Consider the following 27,739-nt stretch of genomic DNA (forward strand, 5'->3'; position numbering starts at 1 on the left):
TGTGCGTTCTTATAAATGTTTTGATTTAAAAACGCACACAAAATTGGCTCATTCTCAGTTTTTGTTTTCTTGGGTTGCAATGCTCAGGAGTGTTTCTGGGATATTTCTACACTGTTTGCCTACTATTCTATTCTATTTTGACCTAAAATTTTTTTTGCTACAAATATATGGCCAATACTTACTTTTGGAGTACTAGACCTTCCGATACTCTCGCCTAAAGTATCCCAATTTAATAACTACTGTTTCCCAGTCTACGAAACCTGTTAGAAGTTTTAAATCCATCCCTAGTTTTCAAAAGAAACTCCGTCTTTCAGAAGCGAATGGGCGTTTGATGAAAAATATTCAGTTAAGAGGGCATTTGTAGCTAGCAGCCCTCTAAACGCATCCTGACTTCTGATTGGTTAACATGTCAGGCGGGGGGTGTCAGGTTGCTAATTTTCCCAGGCAGCACTTATGCTCTGGATTCACCGGGAGAGTCTCGATGCACAAAGGATGGATGAGGACGAAGAATGCTTTGTCTTTCCTGCTATCACGAAGCCCTATTCGCAAGTGGTACCCTCATCGTCACCACAAAAGGATCGTGCGGACTCGATTACACCTCAACGGAGAACTAGCAATCCCTCCGCAAATACATTTTGTCGTCAAAATAATCGGCAAAGAGATTCTAGTACTCAGTCACCCATATCAAAGAAACATTTATCACAGCACGGTGGACAAACTAGTAGCAGTGATCAAAGCAGAAGATTTTTGCGAGTCCCACCCCCAGAGGCCGAGGAGAGCATTCCGAAGAGAGGTTTACTAAAAAAGTCCAGTCTTCGGACTAAAACTGACAATAATTGTGAAGTTCGGCGAAGCCTCATTTCGATACAGGATGTCAGAAAATACTCCGTGGTTGATCCGTCCACTTTAAAGTTTGTTCAAGGTATGTTAGTCCTGAGGGCCTAATGAAGTATTATGATCCTTCTATGCATGTGAATAACTGTGCAGTTTTCAAAAAAACTTTATGCACCTTGAATTTTAGATTAATGTATTCTATTAAAAATCCTGTAGACAGAGGCTTCGTTCACGTCGTGATAGCGTCCATGCGAAATTATTCAACAGACTGTAACTATAAGTTTCTGATTTAGGGTTTTAACGTAACACCCACTAATCATTTTGTGGTAACTCAATGAAACACCCCACTCAGAAATAATAGACGGCAATCATCAAAATTTTTACGGTTAACTAGTTGTCACGGGCGACTATAGATTTGGTACCTCGCAAAGTGTCTTGATAGAACGACCGGAATAGCAATTCATTCTCACCACTTCCAAGTTAAATGAACAAGATCATTTGAGAACACTTTTTCTAAAACGAAATTCCGACTTATTAACCTGTTTGCTTAATTTGCAATTAAAAATTCATCAGTTTCGCCATGCATTTCTACCTTGCACTACCACATCTTGATCGAAGTGGCCGAGAGCCGCTTATTTTTCCTATTATTTTTGGAAATGTCTAAAGACAATAAGTAAATTTTGGCTAAGTTCAGTGGTTGGAATTTCATGACAAAAAGTGAGAATAGATGAATACATTTCGTTGCGGTGTTGGCTGCACACATTTAAAGACTGCTAACTTTACATTTATTCTTACCACCTATGGAGCTGGTTGTTATTATTCGGATAAAGATAAAAGAAAACACTAGTCTGCTAGCACAATTTAAAATTTCTAGTCGTAATCGCAAGTCAGTTTGTGCAATGAAGTTATTATCAATTCAAACCGTCGGTTGAAAGTGTCAAAGGGCTGCAGATTTGTACATGACCCTGTGGTAGGAATGTGGAAACGAGGGACAAGGACAATGCATGTTCCGCCCACAGCAAGTCTGCGTTTCCATATCCCAACTTTCAACGTTGTGAAGAGCGGCGAAACGCCCTTCTTCTAATCCCTTTGTCGTCTCGATTACCAGCATAATTATGCGTTTTGCAGCGCACCATGGTGACTCAGTTCATCAACTTGTGGGTCTGGCAACTCTAGAGCTCCCAGGTTCATGTCGGTGATGCATATCTGACAAGGCTTTGAAAGACTAATAACTTCCTCAAAACTGCTATTTTTGCTTAAAAAAATAGTTAGTAACAAATGCGAAAATTTATATTCATGTAGTTGACAGGAGGTTTCTTTACATTCTTTTCAGAACTGCCCTTATTTGAGATAGCAGTGATTTCTGAAGGTTGGCCCCAGGGCACCCCGTTCTTAAACGAATTTATAGAAATGTCTTTTCGGATTAGTATAATAGAGCTCCACTTCCTCTTTCATGGTCTACTCTAGGAACGGTGTGCCCTTCTTTCCACCACTCTAAAGTGCAGTAGCAAGCAGTAATTTGATTTTTTGTGGATCCGTGCATGAAATACGCATTTGAGTGCCTCAAAATTTAAAACGGAGTCTTATCTGATTGGACTAATGCTTTGAAACGTTTCAAAGGCGTTTTAAGGAGAAAAAGCAGTTTAAGTTAGATGCTGGTAAAATCTCGAAAGCACGTAACAACCTTCCTGATTGACAGATTCAGAGTTGCAGTGCTTACAGGAGCTTTAATAATTATTTGTTAATACGCCACAAAATGCGTATTTTTTATGAAAAATGAGTGAATTAGGATGGGTCAGCGGAAGAGAACGCGCTATTAACGAACAAGCTGATGTTGAGTTAGCATTATTACTTTTGCAGAAATTACATTAGGAGTAAAAAGTTTTGATTTTGACAGGTAATTGCAAAGAGCCGCTGTTATTATTTGCGTAGAATTTGAATCTTTCCCGATTAATGACGCAAAACTAAATCGCCCGCATTATATCAGCCCAAAAACCGCGCTACTATTTTAAATTAGACAGAAATAAAAATGTGTTCAAATTTGCAAAGAAAGTGAGAAAGACCATCAATAATACATTTAGGTAGACTTCAAAAGATATTTGGACTACATTAAAAATCGGCACTTGGAGACCTAGAAGTCGAACAACTAAAGACGCTTTTTGCCCCAAAATAAGTTAGAATTTGCTCTCCAGAAGTCAGAAATTTTTGAAGAAATCTGACCTGATATCTAGCTGGTTGGTCGTCACTTACGATGTGTGGTCAAAATGCAATGCTACTGACTGATTTAGATCTATGTGCAAGGGATGCTAAAGGACGCTAAAAGACGCATTCTCCTTTGGTAGAACTGGACAGACTGCTTAAAAAATGCACTATTTGCTAAACCCTATTACTGATGTGCTTTTTGGAGATCCCTAAGTGATTTTACTTCATTAGAACCCCTGTAATTTCCCTCTGAGTTTGCGATTTGCGTCATTTAAGTCGGCTGTGAGGGACGCAAATTCACCTTCTTTTCCGTTGGAGGTTTTCTCCGTGTTTGACATCACTCTTTCCTAGTGACTATTTTCCAAATTAAATAAAATGATGCAATAATGCGGAGACTTAGGTGGTCTGCATGACGATTTCCACGAACAGTAGTGAGCTAGCCATGCAAATGTCCATTCCACTCATGCCCATTCGGGTTTGATCGTAATTAATGAAAGTTTTAAGCACCGCTTCATTCTACCTTCGAGACTAGTCCAATTTCCTACTTATTCCTAAAACGCATCGTTTTGCATTCCGCCATTGAAAAGTACAGATATCTTGAATGCTGGAAGAAAACTTAAAATAGCGCCACTATTAAGCTATTTGTGAGTGAAAATCAAATTAATCATGAAGGAGACCATGTGCCATTGTGCCCCCCAGAACAGGGCATCGCAATATTCCACAAAGGCAAGCAGCCTTGAAGAGGATTTCGTCGCCCCTCTGGTGTGCTCTCCTCGTAAGATGGAAGTGATAGAAATGCATATTTATTTTTTCTTCAAAAAACAATGCTAAAGTGCACCCTCTCGTTTTCTTACCAACTACACAAAACTGAATTTTTTCATAATACGTTTGGTACGAGGGAAGCGGAGATCAAAGGCGCGATCTCCTGAGTTTTGCAATATTATCAGAAGCAGCAATTCGTAGCACATGTGGTTTGCCGCCTGAATGCCTTGAAAACGTTTGCCTTGTGTCGAAAGCAGGTTTCATTTATTTTAAAGTGAGGTCATTAACCACTCCATAATTGGTTACAGTTAATCAACGGAAGCCATTTTTATCCACCTTTGTGCACATTTACAAAGGTTGTGAATCATCCGCCGTTTGCTAAACACCGACCAAACTTCGCTCTAAATCCCTTCAACACCCAATCATTTGATGCCCATTTCCCATTTGCCATTTTCGGCAATATTTGAGTCAATTCAGACAGCCTCCTTATTGACTACAAACAAACGGCAAATTTGCAAATATTTTCCTACCTAGCGTCAGTACTTGACACTTAACTGCGTCCGCTTCTGCATCAATAAGCACCGAATATTACGGAACTGTAAAGAACCAAGTCACCAAGGAAGCAAAACACAAAGCGAAAGGCAACGGTTTATTACTCACCGACAGATCTAGACTGTTATAAACGGTCAGTCCATTAGCAATCCTCTCAAACACGTTTGGGGAACATTAACTCATACTGAGAGCATGGCCAAGTATTGGTAAGCCAGCACCTCGAGTGTTGGCCCCGACTCGGTCTGGATCTACCGACAAGTGAGGGCGCAGGTTCACGGGCGAACCTGTGGCATTAGCCCTTCTAGCATATTTTTTCGCACGCTTTTCACTGGAAACATCTTATCAAGAACAATTTTGTTTAATACAAAACTAGTTTTGACAAATTGTTGACACCACTTTGCTTTTATTCAAAGCAATTTTTGAAATCAGGCGGAAAGTAGACAACTTCCTTATGAATACAAAAAGCCTCAGCAGTTGTAATGGGTAAAATGTATCTATAAATTTTTACAGCTAATATAATTTAATGTCCTTTCCAGTGCTGAAGTAAGTTATGCCATCGCTTTAGGTGGTAGACCCTAATCTGGCTAAACTTCCTGCATTCGTAATCTGAGTTTATCTTAGGTAACCTGAATCACATCACCTTTGATGTGCAATGTGGTAAGTAAAATTACACACCTCTAAAACAGTTTCATGCCAGATAAGGGGAAGAGGTGAACACTTTCCTCGTTGGGTAAGTGGGTCTCAAAAACACTTGTATGATGTAAACGAGTCTTAAAAAGACCTGAAACAAGCCAAACGAACGGCGGTCGCTTATTCTGCGGAAAATTGGTTAATATGTGTGTGAAACTTATTTTTTTGCAGAGATAATAAAAGAACCTGTTTAAGTGAGAAATACTCTGGAGTAGGTAAGTTGAGAAAGTGTCATTCACCAAACCTTTTTCCAGGCGGTATGTGGGAGTGGAGGTAGGTAAGCAAAAACAATTAGCTGCCAACATGTAGGCATTTATAAGCACACTTGTCTGCAGAGTGCCTTCTCCCTCTACCCCTCTCTTGCCCCGGAAAGGGAGTTAAATATGTACCTTTGCATTGGAACTAGTCGCCTTTCAAGTGTCACTGATTTTCAATGCAAGCACTAATGCAAGTTGCGAGAAGCACTTGGGAGGAGACTTCGAAAAGCGCCTTCACTTACTGAGTAATTTCATTTTGCTACTTTGTGCGGTACCTGGAGCGCGTAAGGTCTCCGGAAAAAAACTATTATGAGAATCGCAAAAAACCGGTGGGAAGCTTGGAGACCGCTAGGAGCCTTTGTTTTCAGCATATGTCTCCCATTGTAAGTGCAGTATTTGGAGAGAATATTTGGTACTTTCTGGAGGAATCGTTCGTAAATGTCGAGTCCTTTTAGTTTTCCATTGTTATTTGACAGTTGACCTTTCTGACCAAATAACACAGACACTACTGACCCTCGTCATCCAGTCTGTGCTCCACCTATTAAATACCCCACAAATTTATACACCTAGAAATGAATTCCTGACAAGTGCCAAACTCAACTAAAGTAATGATTTCTTTCAAATTGCGGGGATACTCCCGCATAATTTGGTACAATAAAAAGATGTTATGAAAGCTATGGTTTATGAAGTTTTAAAATTACGCAGGGTAATTCAGCGTCTGTTCGTTCAACATACAAAATATTAACATACCTCTTTAAAATAAGCTAACTTATAGATCAAATAATGCACAAATTAAGTATGAAAGTATCAAAACGAGAAGATGGTCCCACTTATGGGTCAGCAGTGTAATGTTGCCGAGGCCATGCGTACTCTGTTTTAATGGTTATTGCAAAGAGTGAAGTTCTAGCTTCCTCTCGATGATCACGGAAAATGGATAACTGATTTTCGTCGAAAAGCTATTAGCCAGGGTGTCATTCATGTCTTTTAAACGTCAAGTTTTTTAGGGGGCTAGATCCGAAGAAAGCTGTTTACGCTTACTTGGGATAAAACACCTGTCTGAGGAGCTTCGAAGGGACGTCCCGGGAAAGCAGGCCGAAAACTTATAAGCGACCTGTGATGGTAGTTTGGACAACAAAAAATTTTAAGAAGGGCGAAATTGCACAAAACCCTGTATTTAGTTGATTGTTGACTATTTAAACGTTTTATTTTTTTGATTTTTTTTACTTTATTTATCTCCCTGAATTGTATTGCAAGCATATCACCTTGCGTAATTCTCGATTAGCCGACAATGCGTGTCTAGCAGCTTGTTGGACCCTTCTGACCGTTTTTTTAGTTTGACTGAACAGATGTAAGGGCCATCCCTTAAACTAAATTAATGAAAGTTCTTTTCATGTCAAAACAAAGGGCTAGTTCAGAAAAAAGCCGAAACCTTAAGGCGGTAGCGGTTTTTTTATTTTAAAACATCCACGATGGCTCCAGTTGCTTGACGAATCGAAGGCCTACCTTAAACTACTGCAGAACCTAGAAATGAATAAACATAAAACAACTTCAAATACTCTCTAACAGTAAACTGAGGCAAATGATCCAAGAAATTTTATGGTAGAGAGTTATTATTTGATACTTATCCAGGTTTAGGTCAAAGAACATGCAGAGTTATTGGACATATTAATGTGATATTTCTCGTCGAACATCTGTCTCTCCCCTAGCAAACAAATGTTGCCCTATTAAATTGCCGCTATGAGAGGGAATTTTTTTTCTTGAAACCTCGTTTTATTTTTAACACAAACATCACCTTAGACGCGAACCGTTGCGGTCTACCATAGTTTAGTGGAAATGCACATTCTCATGATTTCCTGTTTCACATGTACAAGTGGTCTAAAACCACTTCTGCGTTATCTGTCAGCATAAATCGTTGTCCTAATCATGTGTACACTCTTTTGTGGCATAGGTACTTCGGAATGTCTGCTGCTATTCATTTTATTACCTAAGCCGGGTTCTTACAATAACCCCTTTTGATTAACGGTCATAGTACTCCACTTGTAATGACTTTTGTCGGAGGTTTAACGGCATCTCCATTCTCCTACATCAATTCGGTGCATTCAGCAAGCACAATTCTTACCAGCGGTAATTCTTCCTCAATGACGGCACACTTCAAGTGATAATTCCATGCATGAGACCACAAAAGTTGGGCTGCTTTGCGCCTCGTTGTAATCACCCTCATATTATATCATGTGGAAATTTTAAAATAATTTAAATGAGAAATATTTCGCATTTTACACCCTGAAGAGCTCTTTCTTGCCGGTATTATGCACTTCATCTTAAGGACATAACATAATCTGCATTTCGCTACAATTTTATTTAAAGTTTTATTTTCTTTTATTAAATTCACTAAGATTTTGACATCCGAATTCAGTGCAGGCAATTTAATTCTGGGGTTCGAGCAACAAACTTATAACTAGGAGTACCTCACACACCCAAAGCAGATTTCTTGCCTATTTTCTTCAATGTAATTTTAAACAATTTCTTAAATTTAAAGTGGAATTAACATAACAATGCAGTTTAACAGTATCCATGTTCGTTTTTAAATTAACAAAACTAATAAATGTTTAGAAGATACTTTTCCGCAACGACCTACAATTCAGTTTATGAAGAAGTATGGCCAAAGTTTTGACCTTTTTAACTTGTGCTTCAGAGTGCCAGTTTTGTAGTCGATTAATTTGACCAAAAGAAGTGATTTATTCATGTATTATGAAAACGGATTATCATCTCAAGACATCCTTAGATAGACTTAAGACAGCCTCATTAAAATTAACACGGCGTTAACTTGCGGAATCCATCAATGTAAGAAAAAAGCAACTTGACGCGAAAAAATCGCACAAACACGTTTATTACCATTGCATATCGGACATAGTTCCTCCCGTCAAAACGGAAATTCCACCGTTGCAAAAGCCATTTCTGATAAAATTTTATTTATTCTTGACACTAGACACCCAGCTTTGCCTTTAAATCCAAAAAGTTTTTGGCTAATGTTAAGTGGCAGCGAGGGACCATGTATCGCGCCATTGAAGGCCTTGAGCATATGGAACCAATTCGCTAGTAGATGACTATAAAGTTACCTTGGTGTTTACTTGTTCAATAGTTTCCTTATACAATAGCTTAAACGTTGATGCAATAAACTCATCAAAAATCTTGAGGGGCAAATTAGGGCTCCCTACATCAAACCGAATTCGGTTCCTAATTTTGGTACAAAATGGGGTTATCTAGAAAAGTAACAGAATATATGCTAATTTGTTGCTATTTATGACAATCGCCAGCCACACAGCTGTTCGATTGCATTAATTGTGCGTTTTACTTTTTCATTAAAAACAAAAAACTGTCTTATCCTTATTGGTACTTAAAATAAGCAAGCAGTTTTCTAACTCAGGAAAATAGGCTTGAATTTAAGACGAATTACCAAAGATAGACAAAAGCACCGAATGTTGCGCACTAAATAGAACCATTGACGATACCGCTGATTTACGTGCTGTCAGAAGTTGTTAAAGTTAACGAAGCAACTTCTGCACTCATTGCTGAGTGGTAGATCTCAAGGGTAGTTGAAATGTTGCAAAAACGTTTGTTGTAGCTTCAGAAATCCCAAGGGGGCTTAGCGGTAGGACAAAATCCTCTTCTAGAAGGTCAAACTAATTTATTTTAATGTAGAGTAGCACTCCAAGACTATTCTGAGGACGAGGGGAGACATAATATTCAGACCAAATATATATTCTAAATATAAAAGGGGTTGGCGCTACTGGCAAGGTCCAGGGGCCACCCCTTCCGGCGATTGTGCATTGGTCAAGACATAAAGTGGCCCCTTTTGCCGAAACTGGGAGTTAAATAAACAACCAATGTACTACAGTGGGAACCCAGTTTAAATAGTTGTGCCTTTATGAGTATACGATTAGTATTCTACACTAAATGATAATTTTTGCAGGTTAGCAGTAATTTATCAAATATACTAGCAATGCATTTTCAGCATTATAACATTCTGTAGTACTTGTTAACAAATAAAATTCTAGTCTTTCTAGGGCGTCGAAAGTAATGTCTCTGAAGTTTAGCAAATTTATCCCCTTTAGACTCGAAATAATGTTGAATGAACAAACGTGGTCAAGAGGCGACAAAACACCCCCAAATTATAAATGCGCTAAATATCAAATGCTTCAGTGGCATTTTTTAACCATCGTCTCTATCATCACCTCAGTTAAAGTCATTTACCAACATCCGCTCAAGAGTTTAGTATTTTGGAAAGTAACCCTTTAGTTATTTCCTAATATGAATGTTGATACATTACTCCTCTATGTGTCTAGCCTTTGAGTAGATGTTCAAGCAAAAGTACCATAGACAAATGCAAAAAATGTCTTAACAAACAGGAACTACAATTTAACTTCATGCAAAATGCTTAAAAATATCATGCAACAGCAGTGTCAAACAAGCCGGAACATTGGCGACAGTTAAAAATTGATGTCATTTGGTTCGTAAGACTGAAATGACGTTTTAACCCATCTTGTCTATTCGCATTGTGGGGATTTTACACTTATTTGAATAAATAGAGAAGAACCTATTTTTAATTTGAGCATTTTCAGACTAAACTACTGATTAAGCCGAGTTGGATAAAAGACACAGGAACTTTCATTTTCAAATTTTTTAAGTTGCGGAAAAGGCAATGTAGTGAATGGCCTCCTCATAAAATTATTACGACGCGACCTAGCCGTTCTTTACCCTAAAACCGCAACTACAATCAGTTTACAAATTTCTATGAAATTCCTATTTTGGAATGGTCAGCTTCTCGCTACTTTTACGCTGAATTGGACTTCTGGATAAGGGAAACAATGAATATGGTAAATTGCAGCCCACAGTAACCCATAAGACTGTTTCCGTTTCACATGTCTGATAAGGAAGCTTCTCTCAATCAGAAATGGTCCTCGTAACCAAATCAGTTTGTCCCCTCTTTGAGAGGTCATTCTCTTTGCCGTCGTTTGGACTTGGCAAATCTGGTTGGAAATTTGTTTTGCCTGTTCATAAAAAGAAATAATTTTGCCTAAAAATTGTTTGTTGTGAACGACACTGTATACTTTGGTTAGTAAATTCTTTAAATCCTGTCTTTATTGTCAACAACATTTTAAGGGTACTTGTCAAAATGAAGCTTCACACAGTAAGGTCAATACACTTCTGGGAGATCTAAATATGTGACATATTGGGGAAAGTTAGTTGGTATAATGTTATTGTTTCATTCAAGCCATTGTATGAAGTCGAACTGCAGGAAAAAAGCGCATATAGTTCTCATTTTCCTCCCAGCATTCAGTAATAAAGTCTAAAAAAAGAGATATTTTATTGAGTTTTCCACATTTTGCCTACGGTTATATCCAATTATTTTGTTGTTCACATTAATGCATATGATCGGCTGAAATTTTTTTTGGAAATGCGCCTATTATAAACATGTTTTCCTTATCTAATCGCACACATTGAATTGGCAGAATGGTAAAGTCGGATCAACGTTGTGTGCCTACACTTTGTTCACTTATTTAGAACATTCCATCACAAGTAGATGGAGGGCTGCGGTAGAGCAGTACACAATTTTAGAGACGTTACGATTTGATCCAGTAATATGAAGGAAAGGAAATATACCACTTGACTGAGACGGTGTATTTAATCAATTGTGAGCCAACAGGAACACGTTATCCCCTTTGCGGCCCAGGAGCCTTCCTAGGAGGGGCCGAGCTTCCTCTAAATAGGGGCCCGAGCCAATGTTCTGCTGCGAATATTTTGCAGTAGTTATTTATGCCGCTACAAAGGGTAAGGTTTTCACGGTCTAAGATGCTTCGAGACGTGGCTATAGCGCCTCGTAGTAGGAGCATTAAAATAGGAAGAGAAAAGACCTAAAGTGTGATGAATTAATTTATTAACGAATTATGTGCACTGAACAAAACGAGGGTTATTTTATAATTTATAAGTCAAGCAAACGATTGTTTAGCAATCGTGAGGGTATTTATGATAAAAACTACTACCACTGAGTGAGTATCTAAATGTGCAGAGAGATCTGCGCAATTTACGAAAGAGCTTTCAATTTCCTTTTTATCAGAGTGAAATCATGAAAATTTAAACACCCCTACGGTCAAGATGTCTACTTTGACATTCCTATGTTTAGAAATGGGGATTTGCCTTTGAGTCGCAAAGTAGTGCTTAAATCTTTAGCTAGTGAACAAAAAAACAGTTGTGACTTGTTTACCAGCCATTTAACGATAAATACGAAAACACATTTCCTACACCCCAAAATATTTATCTCTACTTAGTTATGAGGGAAGAACGCTTTTACCACCTCATAAGAGCAAGAAGGAATTTCACACTTACAGCGAGCCAAAAATTTGCCTTTTGCATGCATTTGAAAGTGGTTTAAAGTCTAGCAAGAAAAATGAAATTTTGGTTAAATCAAAGGCTGGTTTAATGGAAGCTGTTTTTATTGAAATGCTACAAGGAATTTGGATTCATAATTAAACAACATCCTAACCACCCACTTCCTTTTCCTCTACAATATTTGATGCCAATTTATAAATGCATACAATTGTAAAGATTTTGGACCATAGAAACACGTTGAAGCCAATGAAAATCCACCAAATGCGTGGTACTGCCGAATTGTTCCCCAGACTACTCTACGCAAGAGAGCATATCTGAGCTCAATATCTGCTCTGAAAGAAAAAATGAGCTAGGCAAAATGCTGAAATAGATGATAATTAGCCACATATTATGGACGCATAATAAATCAAGGCAAATTGCGTCAGGGCATCTCCAAGTTGATATTGATAGGAAAGTGGTGGAGATGGTGTTTATCCTCCACTTCACACAGTGAAGACGGTTGAATCCTTGCAGCCTTTCATCCCACCTAAACGGTGGCTTGTTTTCATCGATTCCAGGAGGAGAAATGAGATTTCTGTACGTTGCTCAAGAAAATATGTTGAGTTGGGGTCTGTCATCTAAAAAACCTTAATGAATGCTCTGTTCTTCAAATTGCCTCAGCAACAAAGCTGAATGTGAATTTTGATATGCATCGAAGGGTTCATCAAGACTGATCAACATTGGACGGTCACCTGAGGGTGGAAACGCAACCAGCGTATATCACGCTTGCGACGATGTGGGGGCCCCTTGTGCTGGTTCACTTTCCCTGCTTCCATTGGATTAAAAAGCCCGGCTACGCAGAGCAGCCATTTTATGTGTTTTATGTTCATTTTAAAAGACGTTTAAATTTACTTCAGAAAGTTGGGTTTAACAGAATCATGGGTTTTTTTTAGAAAGATTGCGCAATTATGGATGATTATTGCATGCCATTATAGAACCACGAAATAGAAAGTGTGTAATAAGAAGAGCCGCTTTTTTTGCTTATAAGGCGTATTTCGCTATCGTAGTTTAAATAAACCAAGCTCTTTCCAGTTCTGCTGACCTTATATTTCGCAGTCAGTCAAGCGAAGGCACATCCGCTCACGCTAAAGTGTAAACCTGAGCTGTGGAAGCCATTTAACTCTTACCTTGTCTTACCTGAGAAAAGGCGAAATTTTTCACCCAGTTGTAACCCACGCAAAGGAAAATTCTCTAAGGCCTAAAGTAATTGGAAACTAAAAGCATTCCCAGGTACTTAACATCTCGTTCCATGAGTACCTTTTCCAGTCTTTTGCACCCATAAATATCTTGTTACAAAGGTTCCCATTAAAACACATGCGCAGATAAAGTTTTACATCTAGCAGGTAAATACTGTACACCTATTCCCATTTTACTCTCTGTAGCACAAAGATTTAAAAGAGATGCTGGTATTCCGTACTTTTGTTCAGTAGTAAATATAACGTAGATTCGACGTAAACGACTGCTTAGCGCGTTCTATGAAGAGTTGGATTTAAATAGTCTATTAAGGACTCAGGCATTTCTTCTATAAACCTAGAGGTTTGGAAAGCTATGCTGTTATCTATTAGCCCTACTATGCATAAGACGAAAGAGCACCGACTTCACTGAAATGGCTCATATTTTGAAAATTTACCATGATTTCATCTTTTCCGACATTTATAGTTAATTGCCTCTATAAAAATATCTATCCTTAAAAATAACTTAACAAGCTTCACTTCCCTGACGTTGCCGACCATATGAATACGAAACTGAGGACTGGTTTATAAGCATAAGTTTTTGTAAGACCACTTCTCTGAGGGGTTTGCGATGTTCTGACCGGTCACACAAATCAGCATTTAAATCAGCGGTGATGGCGCTAATGGGAATCTCTTTAACACTCCTTTCACCTGTGGAGCCAAAAAAATCTCAGTGAATTATTAAAGTATGGTTTGATATATATCTATTAAAAATCCTGTAAATAGGCTAATGCAATTCCGATTTGTTTACGTTACCTAAGTAGTTAAACTTATGCGAGTCAGTGTAGGGCTGGTCGTCTGAAGATAAAATCTGTGGCAAACTAGAGGACATGATTTATCATTCCATTTTTTCTCAAACATTTCAGCCATGGTTTTATTATTTCAATAAAACTTGCTTGAAGTCCCTACCCTTAGCAAATTCAGATTAATGGCTTTGACTGGGAAAGTAGTTTTAGAACTCAATAATATACCCATCTCTAGTACCTCTGAAATGTTGCCATGATAATATGAACAGCTCTTGACTTGACTATCTAGTTTATCGACATGAGGTCTAAAGAAGGTAAAAACAGCCTAAGTTTAGGCGTGTTAAAGGTGCAGTGCCATCTGCAATCCATAAGATGACAATTTAAATGTAAATGCAATTTATTAGGTTTGATTGCAGCAATTTTTCAACGAAAAGCTTTTGTTGGAATTTGATGTAACACTAACAATTTTTCGTCTTATCCTAAACGCATAAGCCCAGCCTGGTGGCTTCATCTAATCCAGGAAGATGCATAATTAATTTCTCAGACCTAATACGCTTGTGGTTGTGTTTGGTGGGCTCAAAGGTCCCGTGTGTGCGTACGTCTCCTGAGGCTGGTAAAACTGCAGTTACTCGATATTATCCACTTTTAGAAAGGCAGAAATCTACGGGGACGAGTTACTGCAGTTACCTCATAACAGCTATGGTCTATCTCCTTGTCGTGTGCACTTTCCCCTTCTCTCTGCCATTCTGCATTAAGGTGAGCTTCTGTTAACTTCCAAGACAGATGCGCCCCCGTCGTGCATTTGCATTCAACCTGAATTATTCACACCCCAATGCGGTATCCTCGACAGCTTTTCCCTCCTTCTACCCTTCAATATCCAAAGTGGGTGATAAAGTAGAAGTTTTGCTTCACTTTGTCAAATAACTTTTTTGCTTAACGCCAGTTCAATAGCGTAAAGTTACGCATCCTAACCAACACTGGATTTCGCAGAGGGTGGCTCATTGCTTTCTCACTTCCCACTAAGCAGGCTACGGAAGTTCAGTTGATAGGTCATTTGAATTTATATAAAGTTCATTAAAATATTATACTTAGTAATAAGACTGTCTTGTAAAACATAAAAATTGTTAGGGTAAATACACAACCAGAGCAAATAGAAAGCAAACAGGTATTACCAAACGATTATGAGAAATTTATATCTTAGTAAAGAGAATTTCGTCATTCTCACTTGAGCGTGTACTACAAAACAGTTTTTTGCATTTTTGTTGCTAACGCTTTCATAATTACGGCCTGCGAAAGAACGCTCACCAATAGGTTTTACTTTCAGTTCGAGGAGTACTAAAACAGGAAATTAAAAATGTACAGATAACAACTGCATTGAATTGCTATTTTATCATCAATTTCTGTGTTTTAAATTTCTATCCGTATATAAATCAGTAGATAGTAAATTGAGGGGGAAGGATGGTACATGGTGGAAAGCGTGACCGCCGGACTACTACCGATGCTCGTCCCAAGGTGGCACAGATAAGTACTCAATTTTCCCGATTCGTGGACTTTGCTAGTAAAAATAAATGTAGAGATGTTGAATCTAGGCCCTAAGCAGACAGTTAGAAGTGATGTAAAAGGTCCTATTTAAAGATCCATTTCAAATTTACCCCAATGAAGGATTCATTATTTTGGTCGTTTTGGCAACAGTCCAACCTTATACTTTCCTGATCCAAAGTGTTATCCTTTACAAGAAATAGACTTATTTGTTAAGTCCGTGCAGAAGTATTAACTTTGTGATTTGCTACTTTTATGAACTGCTGCAATTTACGAGTATCCATGCAATTAATAAAAGCGCAGTGCTACGTGATCTTAGCTAGAGTCGCTCCACAATACGAACAGGCTATGGTAGCAAATGCAAAGCACCATCTTCAAAGTTAAGGAAACGGCACTATTCAGTTGCCCAGGCGCACCGATACAAATGTTCTCCTCTTCTTCAGGCATGGTTATTTTTCCGCTGCTAGAAAAACCCCAAATTTTCTGTTTCTAAACTGCTGGAAGCACAAATTGCACGTGGTCCTCAGGCGGAGGAAATGTGGCGCAAAAGGTTAGCAGAAACGAGTTTAAAGTGGAGACCACCTTAATGTCTACTCTACCGTTGAATAAGTGCATTGCAGATGGAAATTACAGGAAATAAGTTTGGAATAAAGATGCTAGAAATGGCATTGCCTTCAGGGAACCTGCATTATACTTATTTTCATGAATTATGATTAATTGTATATTGCACGGAACGTAAAGTCAAGGCAAAATAGCATAATCGTGTTAAATACCAACTGCGAGAAAGTTATAAAAGCTGCTTGAATCTATTTTAGTGTGCATCGTTAGGCAAGGTGATTTCTGAGGAGTTGACAGAGTGAAATATAGAATCCAAAATAAGTCATAAAATTTTTATGACAACAACATCGATGGCTAAAACGATATCTGTATGTATTGATACTCCTTTTAAACGTCCCATCTGTAGCAATAAACAAAGTCGAATCTTGAAACCCAAAGAATTTTTGAAGGCATCTTTTGTTACTTAACCCCCTCTTCTAAAAACACTTCTTCCAATTATGAGATAGAATTTTTATTCAACTGCCCAAACCGGAAGCAAACTATGCAAGCTGTCAGCCATTCCAAAGTTTTACCTATCCATCAGTTAGGAGTTATTTTGAAGTGCCTCCTTTTACATAAAATGAAGTAAGCTAAAAGGCACCATCGAAAATGCCGTCACTTAAAACAGCCCAAGATTTATAAACGAAATATGCCAAGAAGTTGTAGGTAGCCTACTATAAGGAGGATTTTCTTGCTGGTAAAAGTAAAAGAAACCTCTCAACAGCCATGAAGTCATTTTTATGACTCGGAGAAACAATGCCATGGCCGGTTTATGCTTATATTAAAACCGCTGCATTACAATGGACTTGGTCATCGACTCCTCTTTAGATAACGAGAGCTATAAGATCAGCGCAGTGTGCCAGTCCATTTTTCAACTGCGAATTTCTCCACCACGTGGAGATGGTTGCATGTCATGTACAATTTTGTTGGCTACTGTATAGATCTCAGTTTTTCAAAAGATGATGCCAAAAATATCATGAAAACAACTAATTTAACGCCACAGTCTCCCATCCCAACGGCTAATTTCTCGGTCTGATAAAAGTGACGGTGAAGTAGGGAAGCATTGGTTGGTAGTAAATAATTCATTGCACTACGTTAAAAAACTCTTATTTTTCACAGGTAACTAAAAAACCATCATAAAATCAGGGAAATTCATTTAGTTTATTGGAATTTGTCAATTAGAGACCTTTAGATATTACTCAGTCTCACACCAGAGTACTTTTTAGCATTTGACAAAGCCTTTTAGCTAAGATTTTAACTTGATTTAAAAAATTATTATCCGTGGGTAGCATTAGCTGTATCAGAAGGCAAATAAGCAAATTCAGTTCTTTGTGTTTTATCGCATTGCATTCTATTAGCTACTAAGAGAACGTGCTTCTAAGAACTATTAAAGCGTTATTAAATAAAGTAATTAAAGCCTTCGAATTTCAAGGACAGTTTATGTGGACAAAATTTACTTCCGCCAAAATCACCCCAAAATGGGCTTGCAGTAGGTTAGTGCCTTCCTGCTTGTCCGTATAGCTTTAACTCGGTTTGTGTAAATACGGTATGAAATGTATTAATGATGTGAAAATCCAACTGACTCGACAGGTGTCAGCAGCTTTTACGCTCCCTCCATCACTAATGCGATGCGTTGAGAACCGGAATCTGCCATAAATAAGCAGGGAATCCTACAGAAAACTTTAGTTGAATTTCCTGTGCTTTCTCCTTTGACAGATATTTAAAATATTATGGAACTTTTCAATGATGTTGACTCGTGGTTAAAGATGTCTGCAATTAATTTTAACAAAAGTTGGCGATGCAGTGGTTTTTATTTGAATACATGAGAAATTTTTCCCTTGAAAGACGCAAAATGATTCTCTTCTGCAATTTTTGCAAGTAAACAATTCATTGTGGTCCACAGATGTGAATTTAATATCTGCATTATGCAATTTTAGAATCCGAGTTACTTAAGAAACTAAAAAGAGGTCTACAATTTTGAGTAGCATATCCACGTCGCATACCACCAATGTGAAGGCTGAAGTATACAATCAAGGCAGACAAAATTTTACCACACGACGCGAACTTGCGGACACTTTGTTCCTTGAATTAAGTCTAAATAATATGTACATGCAGCGGTGGCAGCCACAAAGCGGTCTAAAGGGGAAGTGATTGTAGAAAAGGACCTATAAGCGCTTCTCTATTGATGGGCTAGACACGTTTCTGAGATGGGAGTCTGATTTTAAGTACCATGGACGTCATCCATGGGAGCCCTGGGGGAAATGGACAGATTTATATGCATATACACAGACTATGCGGTAATAAGCCAGGTGGGTGGAGTAGGGTCTCCTGGAAAATCCTCCAATTATTTGATAAAATGTGAATGCCTTTAAAACATAGCAAAGGCATGTGATAAAGAGAATAGAGGGAAAATCCCGTAATGCGCAAATATCTTTTTACTCACTAAGGAGGGTCCACAATTAAAGCTATTTTTTATTGAGGCCTTAATATCATGAAAGAAAAAGTTTTTTAGAACACGAATGCAATGCTTTTCCGTCCACAGAATTTTGCTTCAATCTTTACGGATTGTCGATAATTAATGCTTCCGGAAATTCTTGAAATAAACTTCATCATTGCTAAAATAAGTGGACATTTTGAAGAAAACACATTAAACTTTGCTCAATTTACTGATCTTAAGTTCAGAGGTGATAAGTCTTGCATATTTGGTTTGGGACTTTTGAGATGTTGCTGCTTGAGGAACACTAAAATAATGGACGTATGCAACAGTGGTGACTAAATAGCAGTCTGTAGGATTCGAGGGGGCGATGAAGTAGCTAAGATTTATTTTTCACCCTTGTGGGTGCAGGTGATTGCAGAGTACGAGCGCGCAGTGATCTTTCGGTTGGGCCGAATCAGGCCGGATGGTGCTAAGGGTCCCGGCCTCTTCTTCGTTCTTCCTTGTCTGGATCGTCTGCGCAAGGTCGACCTTCGCACCGTCACCTTCGATGTCCCACCGCAAGAGGTACGTAGTCACCGCACTTTCTGACCATATATTACAGCATATAGGCACGTGGACTTATTAAGTGTGAACTGAAGTAAGACGTAGTTTATACCTTCCATTTCCGCAGTGTGCATTTATTAATGCACTTCCATGCGAACACACGGCAACTTTAAACACTTTCATTCGTATTTTAGCATCAAACGCTAAAGGTGCTTGGCTAATACTATGCATAGTGTTGAGTTTGTAATTCATTTAAAAAAAAATTTAAGCAGACTATATTTTAAGGGCCAAACACGTTTAAACTTACCAGGTTGAAAAAGACTAGGTTTAAGAAGGGTCAAACTGCTAAATGAACAATTTTAATGAAGAATTTAAAGTGCTAAAGGCACTTGATGGGTGTTCAGGAGTTCCATGAGTCATGACAATGGGAAGTCGCTTCCTTCAATGAAGCGTAGCGTTAACGGTCCTGCTCAAATTTGTAATAGAGTTCCTCGACTGTCAGAATTAAATTGGCGCTCAAAATTCATTCCATTTATGGCTAAAGAATAGGACTTAAATTTTTTTGCGACATTAATAAAAGTGCAACTAGTGACGGGGAATGAAATGAATTAGTTGGGAATAAATGGATTCACATAATGAAAACGGTACAGAGTTTCAGAATAGGTCGAAAAAATATTTCTTTAACATGTTGTAAAAATTTTTAACATCACAATTAAATGTTTGCATCAGTGAATTGGAGTTAAAGGTTATTCAAGAAATGTACGTATTACTTAAAGGGGAAAAGTAAAATCTTGCCATAGAAGCAGAAAAAGTTTTACCCAAGGTCAGGCAGACAAATCATTCTTAATTTCCCTTCAAATTTATTTTAAGCGTTGGATCGCAAGAAAGTTTCTTCATTTGCAGCCCTAGTATCTTGCCACCAGTCATGCTTTATGTTAATGTAGGTTACCAAATGTTATTGCGATTTACATGAGAAGGTTCAAAGGGCGTCGATTTCCCCATTCCTGGCTTTATTCCTACACAATATAGTTATGTACCCCTTTAAAATGTGTTAAATCTGAATGTTCCCTATGATAATACTGCGTTATGAGGTAGAGATAAAATGTCTTATAATTACAGCTCTTTATTTGACTTACTGGGTTGGTTGTTTAAAGACTTTTTTAAAAATTGCCCCTTAACCGCGCATAAAACTCAGGTATGATATCATAAATCGTTTCTGAGGAGAAATTCTTTTGCGTTTAATTTTCTTATTAGTATAAGAGATATCAAAACGTCTATTTGTATGGTTTGACCAATAGTACACAATTGGGTTGTATTGAAATCCGAGTAGATGCAACATAACCTTTCGAAGCGTTTCTGTAGGACGCTGAATAAGTTCATGGGCCAGTAGGATCATGGGGGAAGGGACAAAGCCTAAATTGGGTATCTGAGGAGGCATTTCCATTCGTCTGTTATCATAAGGGCAGGAGCTAGATTGATGATGCCCGAGAAGATGGGTATGAGGGAACCCAACAATGTGTACAAGATTTCTTTATACGACGCTTCTCCAGAGATTCGAGGGCAGTAAGTTGGGTCATATCAGGCACAATTAATTTTACATACCTTGGGATTAATATTAAACACCTAATGATATGGACAACATGGTTATTTTTAATATGATTTGGAAAAAATAGTCACGATGCAAGATACAGACATGAAACCGTCTGCTAAGATATGCGCTCAATACATTATACAGATTAATCAACGTGGTTTTCTTAATTAAAAACTAAAATTTTTCGTTCCTCTCAATTTCAGTCTAATTTAACGCACAATGGAAAACCCAAACTGTTTTTACAGACTCGATATCACGACTCGATTAACAACTTTGTGTCGCCTAAGAGACACGCATTCGCCCTCTATTCATAGACTGCGATGGAACTACTTTCCTGTCATAAGACGATTAAATTAACAAACTTTGATATGGACAAGGTTGATTATTTAAGAAAGATAATATCTAGTATTACGGTGCCTCGTTCTGATACAGCGTTCACGTTGTCTTTAAGTATCTCTGTAAAGGTGTTGGAAGTCAGACACCCTGTTGATTAGAAGAAATGTGCTGGTGGTTATCCGATTTGATCGCTACGGTCGCAATTTTGCAGGTGCTAACAAAAGACTCAGTGACAGTGGCGGTGGACGCCGTAGTGTATTACCGCATTTATAACCCCATCGTAGCAGTGACCAACGTGGAGGATGCGGATCGGTCTACGCGTCTGCTAGCAGCCACCACCCTCCGCAACGTTCTTGGCACCAAAAGCCTCTCCGAGATCCTCTCCGAGAGGGAGTCCATTTCGACCTCCATGCAGGTATGCCTTCACCCTCCCCTTCTTTTCTTCATTCTCACACCATCAACTAGTTAATAATATTGCGGATTTAAAGTAGTTGCACCTTATGGTGCATTTAAATTTGAAGCTTTTTGAGTATTTTCCTTTTTGGTTTAAGAAAAAACGTTTAAGGACTATTGCTGTGATGTCAGATATAAGCTTGAAGTCAGTTGTTTTGTTTGTTGATCATAAGCCTATTTAGAAACCCGTAAACTATCCCATATATTCTGTGGGAAGAATTAATCTTCCCTTTTTGGTTAAGAAATTCCGTTACGAATGATTGAATGAGGATAGAGAAGTGGGTATACTAAGTAAAATATTCCCTCCTTATTTACAATGACGACAAAAATAGTCAGCACGAGCGAAAATCATGGAGCAGTTTGAGCCATTGTCAGACAAATATGCAACACTAAGTGGACGATGGTACAACTACTAACATTGCAAAAACGAAATAATATTGACTTAATGCTTACCAAGGTCTGCTAAGAGAGAAGATGGAATTTGGTATTTTAAAAAGTTTCTGTCACACAACTTTGAGTATTTAAGGCAAAGAAAATACTCTCTGACTGCACAAGATTTGATTTAAAGAATTAAAATTTCTACACAGGTTTCGCTAATAAGGATAGGTAACTGTCTTAATTCTCTATTCCGAAAATAGGTTTTTATTTAAGGCATCGAAGCAGACACGCAAATGTATTATGTTATTTCCAGTGGTTGTCTTATCTGACAATGAAAAAGTTGTCATAATTCTTAAAAGCATTCGAATTCACTTTCATCTGATCGTCTTCTTTGACCCTACCGCCGCTGATTCAGTGAAGAGATTTAATCCTGTTCGTTTAGCTGCTCTTATGCTTATCTAGGCAATAACCTGAGAACATATAGCCATTAAAACTGTTGACATAAATCATACGGAGGATTTTTCAATCTAACGTTCCTTGCTATCAGCCTAAAAAGGAAATATTCACTCCGTTGAAAAGTGGATAGTACCAAATAATTGCTTATGTCCTGCATTCTAGAAATTTCTTACCTAGCTGCATTCAATTTCAGACGATGCTGGACGATGCAACACAACCATGGGGCGTCAAAGTGGAGCGTGTCGAAGTGTGAGTGATCATTTAATTGCCTAACACTGTCCGATGAATATTTTGCGCCATTCTTCGAAAATGGCTTATCCATGAAGGCCCTTAAAATAGTCCATGTAGAATAAGTAGTCAGTGGACATACCTTGTGTATAATTACACTAAAATATTTTCCGCAGTTTAATTGGAAACCCGTACTTCCAAATTGTATGGTTTAAAATAATTAAGAGGCTGTGCTATTTCAATTCTAACCCGTTTCTTGGAATAGATCACCTTCAAAATTGTTCAAGTATTTTTTAAAAAATTCTTTGCATCTCCCTACCTGAATGCCTCAAAAGCATAAATTTTTCTAGCTGATCTAAGTGATTACAGGGTCCTGGACGGGAAAAAAGTGTAAGCAAGTTCACTATCGTGACTAGTTAACTATGCTCACGCAACTACCATCGTAGAAGGTAGTGAAAAAGTATTACTTTGCTTCGTTTGATGTTTACTTCAGAAAGGACGTCCGACTGCCGTTGCAGTTACAGAGAACAATGGCCGCAGAAGCCGAAGCCACGCGTGAAGCTCAAGCAAAGGTAAGCCGGCTTTCTTGCACCCCCAGCTCATCTGGCGATATGTGATTTAATTTACAAATTAAAGTGCCCACTTTGATTCGTCTTAGTGCCTTTGCCTATATGCTAGGAAAAGACAGCACCACGGACGAAAGAGTGAATCCCGATCACGGCCAAAAAACTTTCTTGCAAATGGTTAAACGCAAGAGATCAGCAATGGATACTAAGCATTTGAGATTTTAATTGGATTGTTCCTGATATTCTGGCTAGGGGAGCCTTGCAGGAAGACCAAGATACTTTAAGGCTCAAATTATCAATTTATATGAAATCGGCAAGTGCTCATGGTCAAAGCATTAATTACGCATCTTTGTTAAAGAAGTGTTTGCCTCGGGATCCATGCGCATGTATTTTCCGAGTAGACAAATTGATGCTTAAAGCAAATTAAACACACAGTCAATGTCGTAAAAAGCAAATAAAACCATAAATTTAAAGTGTTTGGGTCAAAATTAAGGAGTAGTATAATTTAAAGGAGTTTTATATGTCAGTTTGTTGGCTAAAAGCACCAAAAGTGCACACACACAATATGTATGAATACATTGGCGAAGTCGTCATTGACTTACCTCGATTACTTACTAAATAAGGTATATCAAACCGAAAGTCGTCAATGGAAACTACTCATTTCATTCAACATGAAAGACATTATGAATGTAACAAACATAAGGTTCGGTAATCTAATATGGTTATTTTCTAATAAGTGCTGAAGCTTGCAAATAAGTTTAAGACGTAAAATGGCTAAATTTTCTGGTAGGATGGAAAGTACTGGTCACGTCACAGCCTGGAGCATTCAAATATCTACCCACAAAACTGTGGTTGGCAGTCACAGAAAAAATGGAGTAATTTTGTTGTGCTATTTTAAGCGCACATTTTAGCACTGGTAACGGGCTGTCTTCTTATATTTAAAACGTCAACTGACAATGCTGAAAAATGCATCGGTTTTAATCCAACTAAGAACGAGTGTCATGGTTAGAAGTATTTTGCAACAGTGTTGTGCATGGGAGGGTCGGATTAACATGATGCAATACAAGTCAGGTGAACTAAGCACCACGGGCGCTAATACCTCATCATCCTCCCACTAGGTGTCGGTTCTCCAATGACCACAACACGATTAATTCCGAAAGCTAAATTATGGCATTAAAGTGACGGCTAGAACAGCGTTGAAAGGCGGCACCTCAATGTAATGGACACATATTCTGTTTATTATAGTCAGTAAAAACGTGTCCATACTTTTACAGGCGTAAATATTTAAGGGTTATGGGGTTTTAATGGTGTGTAATTGGACAAAAATGAATGAAGTAAGCGGTTCATTAGAATGATTTTTAAAGCCATAGGTCTGATTTGCTTTTAACTTAAATTCAGTAATCCAGTCTTCCTTTTTTATGCAAAAAAATGTCTGTGATTTAGGCTACAAACTACTTTTAATGTTTCAAGGCAGCCTAAAAAGCATGGCAAAGTCAAGATCTTTTAATTGAATAATGAATTCTATGAAGAGGATCTTTTAAACGCCCAGCCGTTCTAGGCCAACAGGATAGTATCAACTGGGATAAGGTGGGAAACGCCGAGTCATCTAGTCATTTATTTTATAAAGCTTTTTGCTTATATGTTTTTTATTCTATGTTTATCTCTCTTAAAGGTAATCAAAATATGTCTTGCATAAAAGTCAAGTTAATTTAACGAGTCCCATTTTAAAGGTTTTCCGCATACCTGTTCCAGGTAGTTGTACGAAACAGTCTAGGCGTGGCACTGTCTTGTCCATCGGAAGATCAAAAAGAACTACGAGAAAGCGTTTTTCTTTTTAGCCAACGAAGCTCACAATTTTTATCTAAAAAACATTATGGAATTTTTAAGTGTGCTACTCTTGCCCACAGACATATGTAAATGCTTTTGGTGAACGGGGCTTTACTACTGCCTCGAAAGTCTGAAGATGTTTGCGCAGATAAAGTGAGATGAAAACTCATTCATGCCCAATAAAATGTAAGCAGTTGCTGGCCAAGCAGATCTCTTCGTAAGGGGAGATGGATAAAGCTTGCACAATTATTTGTCCCGTCACCAGAGAACTGAGGCTCAAGAGATCTGATGTGGCACTAAAATGTGCGCGTATTTTGGTGTCCTGTGGAACTGCCCAAACAAAACTAGATAATAGTAGACACTTTTGGCTGCAAAACACGGTTGACAAAATGCCGAAGCATGGCGTTTACCAAAATTTTCGGTCAAACATTTGGACAACGATTTTGCGTTATCAAAAACACTTTTTGACTAATAAATCCCGAAACCTAATTTTCGGAGTTTGTACAATCAATATTTGCCAATTTCGCCTAATATCAGTTTATTTTATTGTGATTTTATAACCAAAGCAAAACAAATTGTAACAATTAAAATGCTGTCCTCCCATTAGTTTTCGTTTTTCAATATCAGTTCCTAAAAGTAGTGCTCTTCAGGTCTTCGGCAAACGACTTCTCCCATTTAGAAATTTTTGTCAATTTACATTGCTACAACAATTCAGTTGTCGTTTCACAAACGAGTTCCATGCAAGATTCCATAATATTATCCAATTAGATTTCACCGGAAGTCAACACAGCATGGACTGGCTTAAAATTGAGTTTAGTCTGAATTAGCGAAACTTCCAACTTTTTCTGCACAAAACCCCAAAAGTGTCCTCAGAATTTGGCTTTCAGACATAACTGCAGTGAACGTGGGGAGATCCCTTTTGATTTAATTAAACAAAGTCAATCTCTCTCTATTGAAAACAATGGAGACAACAGTAAACAACAATTTCTGCAAAAATTGTAACGGTTTCCGCATTTACTGGGTCGCATGAGTCATCAAAAGCATTTTAAATGAGTTTATACCATCCATGCTCACAACTCAGCAAAACATCCTAAAGTTAATGCAATTTACTCTTCATAAGTGGTTGCTTGAAAATTTGTTTTGTTTAGCTTTCACACACACATCTTCGTTCTTCCTTGGAAAAAAGTGTAGGGCATACCAACGACACACCGTGACTGTGATCCGCACTGCTTCGCTTGCGCCGTTTCATTTCAAACTTTGTGTTTGTTTTTTTTTTTTGGATTATTTTCTAAACAATAAGAAAGAATTTGCAGCTATGACTAGCGCTCCATTGTTAACAACATTTTACGAAAAAATCATTTCGGAGACAGGAGGCATTCGGACTTGTGTATAGTTACTTGTGATTTTTAAAGAATGAAACCTTAAACAATATGTGATTTGAATCACATCCAAGTAATAAAAAACCCAAGGTCAAATACTAGTGTCTAGAAATTCGTGTTCTCAGACTAGTGACTTATTCGGATGCTGACAACTCATCCCCACTTGGTTGCAGAAACCATTATAGTGGCAAATGAACTCCAAATACTCAATTAAAAGACAATGCCTCCTGTATCATTTCTCGCAAAAAAAGATACGGCGGCAAAATAGTTTTAAATAGTCTACATTGTTTGGAAGCTTTAGCAATGTTCAAATTATTTTAAAAGGAGTTTAAGACGCCATTCATCCTTTAATTATAGTAGCCAAAAGCTTAATTCCTAAATACGTTGGGTTATTGTTAGCATAAGTAGATTTTTAGGAGGGTAGACGGATAGCTAAGTGAATGCATAAGTCTGTGAATTAAATGTTAGATAACTGAAAAAGAAGTGGTTAAAATAATGCCTGCTTAAATTAATAGTTGAAACGACGGACGTTTGATTAATAGGTGATAGCGGCAGAGGGTGAGAAGCGCTCCTCAGCAGCTCTGAAGGAGGCAGCGGACGTGTTGATGGACTCACCACTGGCTCTTCACTTGCGCTATCTACAAACTCTCAATGCAATTTCCGCGGAGAAAAACTCCACAATCATCTTCCCCCTGCCTCTAGGGCTGATCCGGAGTTTTCTAAGGAGAGAATAGCTTGTCTATCTCTTTTTCGGCTTCTATGAGGCAAGTTCCCTTCTTCCTCTCTCCACGTAACCTGGATAAATTTCAACATCCATAGAGCCCGCATACCTTTGATGACAGGCCTGACTTGAGTCCGTGAGTAAAGTTATGGCTATAGCACAGTAGAAACGGAGGCATAAAGTGATAGCGACATAAAAAAAGCCATAGACAGTGTGCAAAGCTGTATGTATTTAAAAGAATTCAACACATAGATAATGAGAAAAATAAGAATTAAGATTAATACAAATAAATTTTAACATCACTGGCTATGAGAATGGGCCCTAAATACATTTTTCATGCAGAGGAATCTGAAATTACAACTTCAGTGGCTCGGTAGGTAGTAACATGTTACATTTAAAAAACAGGAGTCTAGCGTACGACTTTAGGCTTAAAAAAGTGTTTTTTGCAACCGTTTGTATATAAAAAGTGGATTCCCCCACTGAACAAAATGGGTGCCAGACAAATCAGGACTTAAAACTAGACGAGATTTTCACAAGCCTATAGACATCTCGGACAGACTACGTAAGCGATTATGCATTGGCAATAAGTTGATCTCATAGACAAACTTTTATGCCACATGCAACATTAAATCTGGTTTTGTAAAACATTCTGTTATATGGTTTACATATATTTTATAAGAAAATATTCATAGAGTCGCGTTTTATTCTTAGAGGAAATGTGATTTTCTAAAAAAATTTTTAGGCAGATGATTTATTGTGTGTTAGGGGAAAGGGAAACGCGATTTCAGTTCCGCGAAAGAAATGTTTAGGCCCATAATCAGAATTTGCCAATTTTGTGAATTTTACAACCAAGGAGGAGATTGTTAGCCCAAAACGGAAATCCCACATCAACTCTTCCGGAAGGATTGTTTCAACCCTAACCAAAACTTTGTTGACATTACTTGCACTACTTAGTAATAATTCAAGTTCTGAAGTGTTCAAAGTATA

General features: G+C 38.0%; 2 protein-coding genes across 2 annotated transcripts; both read left to right on the forward strand. All coding sequences in view use genetic code 11, as the record gives it.

Moving 5' to 3' along the window:
* Positions 1-492: 492 nt before the first annotated feature.
* Positions 493-5,901, forward strand: EGR_02487 (hypothetical protein; the record flags this gene model as incomplete). The annotated part of the gene is made up of 6 exons (XM_024491736.1): positions 493-922; positions 2,144-2,203; positions 2,695-2,731; positions 4,724-4,786; positions 5,212-5,255; positions 5,774-5,901. 6 exons carry the CDS (start codon positions 493-495, stop codon positions 5,899-5,901), a joined length of 762 nt encoding a protein of 253 aa, XP_024353887.1.
* A 9,258-nt stretch (positions 5,902-15,159) lies between these two features.
* Positions 15,160-26,765, forward strand: EGR_02488 (Mechanosensory protein; the record flags this gene model as incomplete). The annotated part of the gene is made up of 6 exons (XM_024491737.1): positions 15,160-15,213; positions 18,683-18,838; positions 20,956-21,159; positions 22,225-22,280; positions 22,753-22,831; positions 26,574-26,765. 6 exons carry the CDS (start codon positions 15,160-15,162, stop codon positions 26,763-26,765), a joined length of 741 nt encoding a protein of 246 aa, XP_024353888.1.
* Positions 26,766-27,739: the final 974 nt, after the last annotated feature.

The sequence above is a fragment of the Echinococcus granulosus genome, assembly GCF_000524195.1.
Source record: "Echinococcus granulosus chromosome Unknown EG_S00011, whole genome shotgun sequence".
NCBI lineage: Eukaryota > Metazoa > Platyhelminthes > Cestoda > Cyclophyllidea > Taeniidae > Echinococcus > Echinococcus granulosus.